The 12,189-nt window shown below is 43.6% G+C and overlaps 1 protein-coding gene across 3 annotated transcripts in view; it reads right to left on the bottom strand.

Moving 5' to 3' along the window:
- Etfbkmt (electron transfer flavoprotein subunit beta lysine methyltransferase) overlaps positions 1-9,320 on the bottom strand; it is a 33,868-nt gene extending 24,548 nt beyond the window's left edge. For 2 of the 3 annotated variants that reach the window (XM_040743676.1, XM_005072951.4), the window contains exons 1-2: positions 9,168-9,320; positions 6,188-6,577 (exon numbers count right to left, since the gene is read on the bottom strand). In XM_040743676.1, coding sequence (XP_040599610.1) covers positions 6,188-6,480 — 293 coding nt within the window. In that variant the 5' untranslated portion in view covers positions 6,481-6,577; positions 9,168-9,320. Of the gene's footprint in view, positions 1-6,187; positions 6,578-9,167 lie in introns of those variants that run through there. The other variant, XM_040743678.1, reaches the window with a different exon arrangement.
- Positions 9,321-12,189: the final 2,869 nt, after the last annotated feature.

The raw sequence follows: 12,189 nt of genomic DNA, 5'->3' as shown, positions 1-12,189 counted from the left end.
TGAATCTTTCATGGTCACATAGGTTCTTTAACAGCTGGCATTAGTTTCTCGTGGGGTAGAAGCTTTATTTATGGATATGCCTTAAAAATCTTGTGTAATGGGGATGAAACTATGCAACACAACACCAAAGGTATGACCAAACTGCTATCAAAACAAGACTTTGGGGGTGAGGAGTATGTTACAAAAGTTAGTATGAGGGCTGGAAAGTTGGCTCAGCGGTTAAGAGCTCTTGTTACTCTTGTAGAAGATCCAGGTTCAAGTCCCAGAATCCACATGACGGCTCACAGCTGTCTGTAACTCTTATCTTCATGGGCACCAGGCAAACAAGAGGTATACAAACATACATTCAGGCAAAATACTCATTCACAAAATAGACAAATCCAAAAGAAAGCTTAAAAGAAAAAGTTGCTTAATGGCACACGCCTTTAATCCCAACACTCAGAGGAAGAGGCAGGTGGATCTCTGTGAGATCCAGGCCAGCCTGGTCTACATAATAAGTTCCAGGACAGCCAGAGTCTCTGCCTCAAAAAACAAAAAGTTAATATGACTCATTGCTATAACCAAATACCTGACAAGAAATTTTTAAGGGAGGAAGCATTTACTTTGAAGGAACAGTTTGGAGATATAACCTATCATGGAAGGTCTGGCAGTTGGGGGCTGTGGCAGCAGATGTATGAGATCGTTTGCTTGTCAGTATAAATTACGAAGGAAAGAATTCTAGGACTCGCCGGGCATTGGTGGCGCACGCCTTTAATCCCAGCACTCGGGAGGCAGACACAGGTGGATCACTGTGAGTTCGAGACCAGCCTGGTCTACCAAGTGAGTTCCAGGACAGGCTCCAAAACAATACAGAGAAACCCTGTCTCGAAAAACCAAAAAAAAAAAAAAAAAAAAGGAAGTCCAGACTCTTTTCTCCAGTAAGAGAAATACTTAGATAAACAATTATGGAGTAAATACTTAAGTCAGAGCTAGCCAGTAAGAAACAAGCAAGGCCAACAGCTTCATAATTAATATAGCCTGTGTGTTCATTTGGGACTGCTGCGGCTCTGGAACCAGGCTGGCGGGAAGGCTTCCCTCAACATTGGCTAGTGTTTGGTTTTAATTGTTTTGTTTTGTAAGTGCCTCACCAGGTTGGCCTGTGAGCCTATGAGACATTTTCTTTTTTTTTGGTGGGGAGGGGAGCATTTTCTTGTTTAATGATTTGCTGGAGTTCAACACCAGGTCCCAAAGAGGAGGTGTAGAGTCGGTGAGGTAAAGGAACAGACTGACAGGATCTGAGGGTGAATCTGGACAGCTGCTACTTTACTGAAAATAACTTTTATAATCTGTAGTTGCACAGAAAATTAAATGGGTGAAAGAGGAAAAGAGAGTTGGGGTGTGGCTTGTGATCAGGGACTAAGGAAGTTAGAATTGACCTTGACAAGTTAATAGTCACCACAGTCATATGTTAATGAAAGAGCCACAAGTTCCTCTTGCCAGAGATAAAAATGACTCACTTTTTAGCAAGGAGGAACTTTCTTCAAGACCCTGAGGGAATAGGGGCTGTCTTAGAGTTTTATTGCTGTGAAAAGACACCATAGCCATAGCAACCCATATAAGGAAAACACCCAATTGGGGTGGTTTGATTATAGTTCAGAGGTTCAGTCCATTATCATCATGGTGGGGAGCATGCAGGTAGACATGGTGGTGGAGAGGTAGTTCAGAATCCTACAGATTACAGCAGCAGGAAGTCAACTGAGACACTGGGTGGTACCCTAAGCATAGGAAACCTCAAACACGGCCCCCACAGTGACACACTTCCTCCAACAAAACCATACCCTCTCCAGCAAAGCTACACTTCCTATTAGTGCCATTCCCTATAAGATGGGGGCCAATTACATTCAAACTACCACATTCTATTCCCTGACCCCTATTAAGCTTGTAGCCATTATCAGGATGCAAAACGCATTTAGTCCAACTTCAAAAGTCCCCATGGTCTATCACAGTCTCAACAGTGTTTAAAAGTCCAAATTTCATACCGGGCGTTGGTGGTGGCGCACGCCTTTGATCCCAGCACTCAGGAGGCAGAGGCAGGCAGATCTCTGTGAGTTCGAGACCAGCCTGGACTACCAAGCGAGTTCCAGGACAGTCTCCAAAGCCACAGAGAAACCCTGTCTCGAAAAACCAAAAAAAACAAAAAACAAAAGCAAAAAGTCCAAATTTCAGCTGGGCATCGGTGGCACATGCCTTTAATCCCAGCACTCGGGAGACAGGCAGGCGGATCTCTGTGAGTTCGAGGCCAGCCTGGTCTACAAGAGCTAGTTCCAGGACAGCTGCAATACAGAGAAACCCTGTCTCGAAAAACAAAAAATAATAAAAATAAAAATAAATAAAAGTTCAAAGTCTCTTCTGAAAATCATACAATCTCTTTATCTGTAATTACCTATAAAACTCAAAGTAAAAAAGCAGATCACATATTTCCAACATATAATGGCATAGGATGAAGAACCCAGGCCCTTGCCCAGACTCCTGTCTTGGCCATTCCCACCCATAGCAGGCTGCAGAAAAGACCCAGCAGGATGTACTGTATCCTGACCTTGTCTTCATTGGTAAAAAGAAACTCGGATATATCCCATATATGATAAAGAACCAATTAGGAGCTAACAGGCTCTGAATGTGCTTCCCTGATAAAGATGGAATTAGTAACCACAGCATCTGCCCAAGAGATAGCAATCTCCCTGCAGCTGCAACTAACCAATTAACCAAAGTTAGGTGCCCCCGGCTCTAAGGTACACCAATCCTGAGTCTGTTCCTATGCAGTCTGTAGCCCCCTAAACCCTCCTTGCTTTACCCCCCCCAATATATTTGCTACTCCATTGCTACTCAGGGTCTCTCCTACTCCACCACTGTGACGGACAGACAAGAGACCAGGTTCCAACTCACAATTAAGATTCTTTGCGCTGGGTGGTGGTGGTGCATGCCTTTAGTTCCAGCACTCGGGAGGCAGAGGCAGACAGATCTCTATGAGTTCGGGACCAGCCTGGTCTACAAGAGCCAGTTCCAGGACAGCCTCAAAAGTCATAGAGAAACCCTGTCTTGAAAAAAACAACAAAAAAATATTCTTTGTTTTTGCATCAGATTTGGTCTTCAGACTGGGCATAGCAAGGATATACAATACCACTCCAAAATTAGGGGAAGGGCACACAGAGGGGAAATACCAGACAAAAGCAAGGCCAAAAACCAGCTGAGTAAACTCCAAATTCTTCATTTCCATATCTGATGACAAATCGCTCTTCAGGTCCCCAACTCCTTTCAGCTTTGTTGACTGCAGCACACTTCTCTCTCTTGGGCTGGTTCCACTCCCTGTTAGCAGCTCTCCTGAGCAGGTATCCCAAGGCTCTGACATCTCCAACATCTCGGGTTCTCTAAGACAATCCAGGCTTCAATTTCAGTGTCACACAACAGCCTCTCTGGGCCTCCATTCAGGGACACCCCTGACACATGCCTGAGCTCAGAGGCTTTCCTTAGTCTCAGGGGCAAATTCTATAGCCCCTTTATTCTATCCTTAACTCCAGAAGCTGCCAAGTTCTGCTGCTTACTGGGGCTGGACATGGTCTCCTTGTTCAGTTACATCTTCACCAATTTTCTGTCCTTTATTGCCTAAGCTTGGCTGTCCTGAGACTGGATCTCTAGACCAGATCTCAAACTCAGAGATCTGCATGCCTCAGTCTCCTAGTGCTGAGATTAAAGGTGTGCACCATCACAAGTGGCTCTAAGCTTTTCTTTAATTCTTTTCCACAAGTTGAAAGGTTAGATGGGTGGGGTCTTATCTGTTATTTCATTTAATATTCTGCTCTTCTTTAATCTGTTGATCTGCCTGAACATAGGACTTAGCTCCATTCTACTTCCTGGTGCCCCTTTTCTCCTTGAACTACATACATTTTGCATTTTTTTCCTTGCTCAGCTTGCTCCTTTTCATCATAAATCTTCATCAGAGTTAACACTAATAACCATACAACAGTCTGTATTAGGATGTTTTCAGATTTCCTCTGCCAACAGAAATTAGCCACAGGCCGACTCTTTGCACAAGGACAAAAGCAGTCGCGTTCTTCACCAACATATCTCACAGACTATTTCTAGGCAATGTACTAAAATTCTTCTCTGAAATCTCTTGATCCAGTCATGGACAACTCAAATCATTATCATCCCCACTGTCTTCCATGCTCCTAGTATGTATGACCCATTAAGCAATGCTTAAAGCATTCCACTGCTTTCCTAACCCAAACTACCAAAGCCCAAATCCCTACAAACAAACCATGGTCAGGCCTATCACAACAATACCTCAGTCTCTGGTACCAACTTCTGTCTTAGTTAGGGTTTCTATTGCTGTAAAGAGACACCGAAACCACAGCAACTCGTATAAAGGATAACATTTAATTAAGGTAACAGCTTCCAGCTCAGAGATTCAGTCCATCATCATCATTCACGGGGAGCATGGCAGTGTGTAGGCAGACATGGTGCTGGCTACATCTCGATCAGGAGGCAACAGGAAGTGGGCTCTGACACTGAGCAAAGCTTATGCAAAATAGACCTCAAAGCCCGCCCCCACAGTGACACACTTCCTTCAACGAGGCCGTACCCCTCCAACGAAACCTCACCCTCTAATAGTGCCACTCCCTATGAGATTATGGGGGCCAATTACATTCAGACTATCACAGGGTCTTTTGTCTAAATGCCTGACCTCGGGAAAAGGACTTTCTTGGGGGACTAGACACTCCATTACAGAATATTGCAGTTTTTTACATATGGCTTAATTTATCCAAATAGCTAAAGCTTAAAGTAAGCAAAGACAAAGCTAGACAAATGTTACTGTGAACCTTAGGAATTTATATATCCTGATTATCAAATATACCTTATTTATCAAGCATATTGTCTAAATTTTCTAGCAGCTTAGTGTTAACTCGTATGGGAGCAGGCAGAATTATCACACTATATAGTTCTACAGTGGCAGGGATTTTTTTTCCAAGAATCATTTTGTTTACAGAGGTTGCCACTTTATACATTTTCATCCTTCAAAGCCCACACAAAATTTCCCAAAGGGAAAGGCAATAAAGTAACTCTCATAGCACACAGTTAAGAATCATTAAAAATGAAAGTGAAAGGGTGCTTGAGAATTGTGACCCACAAAGTTGAAATGCTGGAAGTTTGCCAAAGCAGCAATGGTCCCCATGTGGTTCACACCAATGATCGATGTGGGAGGGTCCAGTTCACTGGGGACAATGCACTGGGGCAGGCGATCCTGTAGGGTATTAGAAAGCAGGCTGAGCAAGCCACGTAGAGCAAGCCAGTAAGCAAGGATCCTCCACGGCCTCTGCTTCAATTCCTGCCTCCAAGTTCCTGACTTGAGTTCCTGCCCTGATTTTCCAGTTGATGGACGTGACCTCAAAGTGTACAATGAAATAAACCCTTCCCTCCCCAAGTTGCTTTTGGTTGTGGTTTTTTTTTTTATTACAGCAATGGAAACCCTAACAAAAGCACACCCTCACAGCCATGCCCAGAGGTGTGTCCTGTAGGTAATTCAAAGTTCAACTGAGTTGACAACAAAGGTTACCCATGACAGGTGTGAAGACAACTATTTTGTCACTACAGTATCCACATCTATGACTTTTGTGGAGCCCAGCTAAAGCAGCAGTGACCAGTTCTGGATGCAGCTACAGCCCTCTCTGAATTTTTTAGTTGACAATCCTCGTCTTCTCTCCTGGTCTCAGTTGAAAACCTAAAAACCTACCTCAAGAGGCCTCAACACTCCAACGCCCCACCACCACCACCACAGCAAGTGCCAAAGCCAAGCATGTAAGTACACAGAGACTATTTAAATTTTTTAAAAGACACCATTGGTACATAATCCCAGGATATCTTCAAACTCCCAACCCTCCTGGCTCAGCTTCCAAGTGCTAAGATTACAAGGGTACACACACACACACACACACACACACACACACACACACCATCATGGCCTTTTAGGAGATGGCTTTTTCTTCCCATAGGACAAACCGTCTTCTATTTTAGGAGAAGGAAAGCAACCCAAACCATATACAAGTTGGGACCTATGAGCCCCAGTGACTTCCTGGTTTTGCTGTTCGAGGTGGGGTGAGTGCTGAAAAAATTACTCTTCAATAGCCATTAGTCACATTTCAACAAGACATACCTAGACAGGGCCTGGCCACCTGGCCAGTAGATTGCCCAGTAGGGATCACTGTAGGGCCACAGCTCAGCCCTTTCCCACCAGAACTTGCACCTGGGGGTCAAAAGCCGTAACTGGATTTCAGGGGTAAGGCTACCACTGCTGGTGACTTCAGTATTCTCCTCCAAGTAGGCTTTCATCTCAGGGTCCAAACAGCCCCCTGCTGTCCTCCAGGAAAACAGGGGGAACCCACTGCTCACAGCCTGCAGGAGACTCCAATGGCTTCTTGAAGTTTTCCAACCCAGGCTGAAAGCCATCAGACTTCTCCAAACCTCAGGCTCTGTCAGTGTTGCTGTTAGCAGATAGGAGGGTCTGTCTGCCTCCCCACTTAGTTGACACTGGAATTTTGGATCTCTGCAACAAACAAGCAAACAAACAAGACTGAAAATTCTTAGTCCATAACCTTCCACATAGCAAGAAAATAAACACGTGTATGCTCTAACAACTCAGAAGTACAAGTTTGTTTCAGAGGACAGCTTTGGCTTATCAATTTGGGTAAAGAAATCCAGTTTTTGGTTTATTTTACTGTGAAATCCTTTTAGTAATTCACTATGACAAAAATGCACAGACATTTTATTTTGCTACAATCTTCAAGAAAATGAGATAAAGTATACCTTTGTGTTTGTTTTGTTTTTAGGATAGACTTGTGTGGTGATATATTGTTTATGATTTATTAAAACCACTGGAGATCAAAATAGCAAAGCAACCACTCTAGTTAGCTATAAAAGCTAGGTGGTGGTAATATACACCTTTAATCCCAGGACTCAGGATTAAGAGGTAGATGAATCTGTTATTTCAAGGCCACATTGACTACACGAAATTGATCCAGTCCTAAAAGACACAGCTCACACAAAGGTGATCTCAGCACCTGGGATCACACACCTTTAATCCCAGCACTAGGAGGTGAAGACAGGAATAATATGGCTGGACAGTGAAAGGAATATAAAGAGGAGGAGACAGGTCTTCTGAGTCTTTTGCCTCTGAAGGTTTGTGGAGACAGGATTGCCATTTCAGCTGGGTAGAGGTAAGATCTACTGGCTTGGCTGCTTTGCTTCTCTGATCTTCAGCTTGAAGCTTGAACTCTAGTATCTGTCTCTAATTCTTTTATTTTTTCCTGTTACAGATTTGCTGAGGCTAAGCATCTCACAATTATAATCATAACTCCAGCTCGAAGGAATCTGGTGCCCTCTTCTGGCTTTGTTGGGCACCAGACACAGTCAGACACACAGGCAGATAGGCAGGCAGGCAGGCAGGCAGACACAGAGACACAGACACAGACACAGACACACACTCACACACACACACACACACACACACACACGGTACATTTATACACATGCAGGCAAAATACTCATACCCATCAAATAATCATATATAGACTTGGACTGTAGTCCAGGCTGCACTGGAATTCACTATGTAGACCAATCTGACATCAAGCTTGCAGTAATCCTCTGGCTTCTGTCTCTTGAATGCTGGCTGAGACTACAGATATATGCCATCACACTCAGCATGGATTTCATTATAAAAGGACACCAACTTCTAAGTTCCTATCAATATTGACTCGACTTTACCAAACCTAAACTTAAAATAGTTATAACCTAACGTACACCTGGTAAGGAGGAATGAGGAATACCATCTTTTGTTTGTTTGTTTTCTGGAACAGGGTCTCTCTACTATGTAGCTCTAACTGTCCTAGAACTCATGCTAACAGGCCGGGCAAGGTAGTGCATACCTTGCCTTTAATCCCAGAACGTGGGAGGCAGAGACAGGCAGATCTCCTTGGAAGAAAGAAGCAGTGATTAAAAAAAAGGGGGGGGAGGAACCGAGTGTTGGTGGCACACGCCTTTAATCCCAGCACCTGGGAGGTAGAGGCAGGCGGATCTCCGTTCCAGGACTGCCTCAAAAGCCACAGAGAAACCCTGTCTTGAAAAAAAAAACAAAAATAATAATAATAATATAAAATAAAAAAGGGGGGTTGAATTCAAGCCAATTCTGAAAGTTAACCCAGTAATACCTGACTGAGGTAGGGTTACTGTCTAGAAGGTCTTGATTGGGCTCAGTATTCTCTGCCAGTTAAAGAATTAAAAAGCAGGAAAACTTTCAAGCTCAACAGAACTGTGGTGAAATCTCAAACACTAAAAACAGGGGCAGACAGAATCAACAGTTTAAGAAAGGAAATACACTTGCAGCAAACACACTGAGAATAATACCTTCCTCCTCAAAGTAGAAGGGAGATTTGAGAAGCTGAAAATCCAGTCTCTTCTTGAGGATTAAGGTGTTTTGGGTCTCTGAAGTGTCTTCCTTCCCTAATTTCATGTTGATCATTTTACAGAAAGACAGGAATGGCTGGTTGGACAACTAATTGTGAAAACATGTCCTGTTCTGGCCTTGAGCTTACTGAGCCAGTCCATCAGTAAGGAGAAAAAGCTCACAGAGCCTTTGTTTTAAGTTGTCAGGCTTCTGTCTCAGGTCAGAACCATGAGGAAAACCCACCCATCTTGGGAATTTCCCGCCTTTATTACCCAGGCATTGCCTCTCCTAATCCCTCAGTAGGTGGACTGCCCTCCCTTTACAATAAGACAGACGGACCGAATGAACAAACCGCCTGGAGAGAAGGTGCGGCATTAAAAGAGCTTGCTTCTCTTCTGCAGGACCAGGGTTTGGTTCCAAGTGCCAAAGTCCCGAAGTGTGTACTTGAAACTTTAGCTTCTGGTGACACACATTCTAGTCTCCAGTCATTCACGTACACGTACATGTACACGCACACGTACACGCACACACGCACCTGTGCATACACGTGTGCACACACAAATAAGTAAACAAGCTAGTAAATAAGAAGGTTAAATTCCAAACAGTGCTTGTGACCACGTTACTTTCCTAAGGGGGGAGGGGGACAGGACTCTACTTTTAAAGGGGTAGTGCTGTGCGGTTCTTGTGGCCTTACCTGATTTTTTTCTGGAGCCTCACGGGCAAAAGAAAAAAAAAAAATAATGCACACGGCGTTTCCTTTCTCGGGAGAGGAAGACAGAATGCAGCGGCCCCTGGGAAAACACAAAGCAGCCGGAACCTGGAGGCGGAGAAACGCGGAACGCGCAGCCGCCGCCAGCACACACCAGCTCCGCCCCTCTTCCTAGCTGTGCTTTGTTCTGGGGCTCTCTGACTTCTCCAGGCTGCAGGGAAAGTGAAAGCTCTTCTGTAACCTTGAGGAGACTTTGAGACTAGGACCGGTGTCCCCAGATGAGTCCCTATAGACCTGGAACGCAACTGCACAGTTTGTGTGCGCCGTGTCTGGCGAATCCTGATTTATAAAACCTCCTAAAGAACTGTAGGCAGCAAGCACGGCATGCCATGCACTTTTAAGAGTGGGTAAACCTTTTATGACACATTCAGTTGCGATAAATCATAATATGTGACTCCCCTATTGTAAAGTCACAGCCTAAGGCGATTTTTCAACCTGTGGGGCTCAGGTTCTGAATCTCTTATATCCACTTAGATTTCCCACTGGCCCCTCAACTCACGACTCCAAAATTAACCCATCTCACTTTCATTAATGAAAATATGCTATGATGTACAAGAAAAAAATCCCAAACTAAAAAAAAAAATGACAAGCTATGTTTCTGTATCTAAATTTACAATTTGAGAAATGCTCTTCAGATGCCTGGTCAAAATCTGAACAGAGCTCTGGCTCAGTCATTAAGTTTTTAATGTAACAAGAGACCCTGGGAACACTCAGGAGTGGAGGGAAGAGGTTAAAGGTCATACGGAGCAAGCTAAAAGTCAGCCTGGGCTGCCTGACACGAAATCTCAAAAGAAAACAACAACAACAAAAAGCTGGACCAATCTAGATGACTCCATGTGTCGGGTCCACTGCCTGAGTTGCACAGAGCACACACCACAAATAAATAAATGAAACAAAAACTTTAGAAATCTGTATTTAGGGGTTGCAAAAATGGCTCAGTGGTTGAACATGTGTAGTGCTTGCAGAGGACTGAACTTTCCTCTCATACATCCCCCCCCAAAGAGTGGTTCACAATTGACTGTGATTCCTGCTCAAGGGGACCCAATGTCTCTGGCCTCCCTGGGCATCTGCACTCATGTATGCAGACACATACAGATGCACAGAATTAAAAGCAGAAATGAATTTTTTTAAGTACCATGTGTAGTGATTCATGCCTCTAATCACACCACTTAGCCAGTAGAGGCAGGCGAATCGCTGTGAGTCCAGGGCCAGCCTAATCGACAGAGTGAGTTCCTGTCTCAAAAAAAAAAAAAAAAAGGAGGATTTAAAAAATAAAAAAATCTGAGTGGTAATGGTGATGGTACATGCCTTTAATCCCAGCACTCAGGAGGCAAAGGCAGCTAAATCTTTTTGAGTTCAAGGCCAGCCTGGCCTACAGAGTGAGTTACAGGACACCCAGGACTGCACGGAGAAACCCTGTCTCAAAAAAAAAAATAAAATAAAAAAATTTAAGAGTCTTGTCTTTCTATGCTAAATGTGCAGTTGTAGTGTTATGGGTCTTCTGCTTGGATCTCAAACAGCTCAAACAACAAGTCAATGAAAAAAAGGTTATTGTAATCAATTCCTCTACTGATCCATAAGGAACACAGAACAAAACAAAACAGAACAGAACAGACTTGGGAGCCAAACTGTGACCCCAAGCCAGAATACTACAGAGCTTTTAACACAAAAAAACGCAAATCATAATTTCATCAATCAGGATTCAGGAATTGGGGATTCAGCTAGGGACATTACTTTGTTGTTCACTTCCCCTATTCTCATTGTTTTGTTTGTTCACCTGTGGCTGTGTGGCTTGCCCCACATTCATGTCTCAACTTACCAAACAGGATGTCAGTTACCCAGGGAGGTCTTGGGAATTTAAACTTTATTTGACCTCTATTCAAAATGGAAGTCTTACTTAAAATGATTTACATCACCCCCTTGTCTTTGTACATTATTCAAATCCTTGATTATCTGTTTCAGAGCATAAGGGATTGTATTGGGCCCTTAGGACCATGAACTTAACTGAGTCAACTCTAGATGGCCAAATTTAACTAAGACATTGAGGATGCGAGGCTCTATGAGAAGCAGGAAGAAAAGGAGGGCCGATGGTCTTGGTAAGGTGGTGAGCAAGGGGATCAAAGAGATCCTGGGACCAATTACTGGACAGTCTCCTTTGTTCCTCCCTATCCATCAGTTTTGTTTTTACTTTGGCTAAGGTGTCTTGAACAATCCCAGAATGGTTGTCATAAAAACAACAAGTTTTAGTCTGGAGAGATGGCTCAGAGGTTAAGAGCACTGGCTGCTCTTCCAGAGGTCCTGAGTTCAATTCCCAGCAACCACATGGTGGCTGGAAACCATCTGTAACAAGATCTGGTGCCCTCTTCTGGCAGGTAGAACACTGTATACATAAAAAGTAAGTAAACAAATCCTTAAAAAAAATATGGCCTGTAAGATTTGTTCAAAGAAAAAGCTGTCAATCTCAAGCAAGTTCCTATACTCTGGATATCCCCTAATGTAATAGACACATGAATGGCCCAAAGCCATTTATCATCTACCTGGCCTAAGGTTATCATGATGATATATGAGTCTTTTCCTGGAGTGAGTATAGTTACAGTCCCTACATTGTGGTGATATATTATTTATGATTTATTAAGGCTTGCTGGAGGGTTCAGAAACTGAAGGCAGCCACAGGCCACAAAAGCTAGGCATATACAAAAGCATCCAAAAACCTTTAATCCTAGGACTCAGGATTAAGAGATAGATGAATCTCTGCATGTCGAAGGCCACACAGGGATACATGAAATTGAATCAGTCTAAAAGAGTAATGGATCACATGCCTTTAATCCCAGCACTAGAGGGCTATAAAAGAAGCAGAGTATGAGTTATTCATTCTCCAGTCACACTGAAGATAGGAGCATTCATTCTCCAGCAACGCTGAGGAGAGGCAGCAATTTGAGACTTGGTG

The sequence above is a fragment of the Mesocricetus auratus genome, unplaced genomic scaffold, assembly GCF_017639785.1.
Source record: "Mesocricetus auratus isolate SY011 unplaced genomic scaffold, BCM_Maur_2.0 Super-Scaffold_100001, whole genome shotgun sequence".
Classification (NCBI taxonomy): Eukaryota; Metazoa; Chordata; class Mammalia; order Rodentia; family Cricetidae; genus Mesocricetus; species Mesocricetus auratus.
Note: the sequence above shows the minus strand (reverse complement) of the source record. Positions and strands in the feature narration are given on the sequence as shown.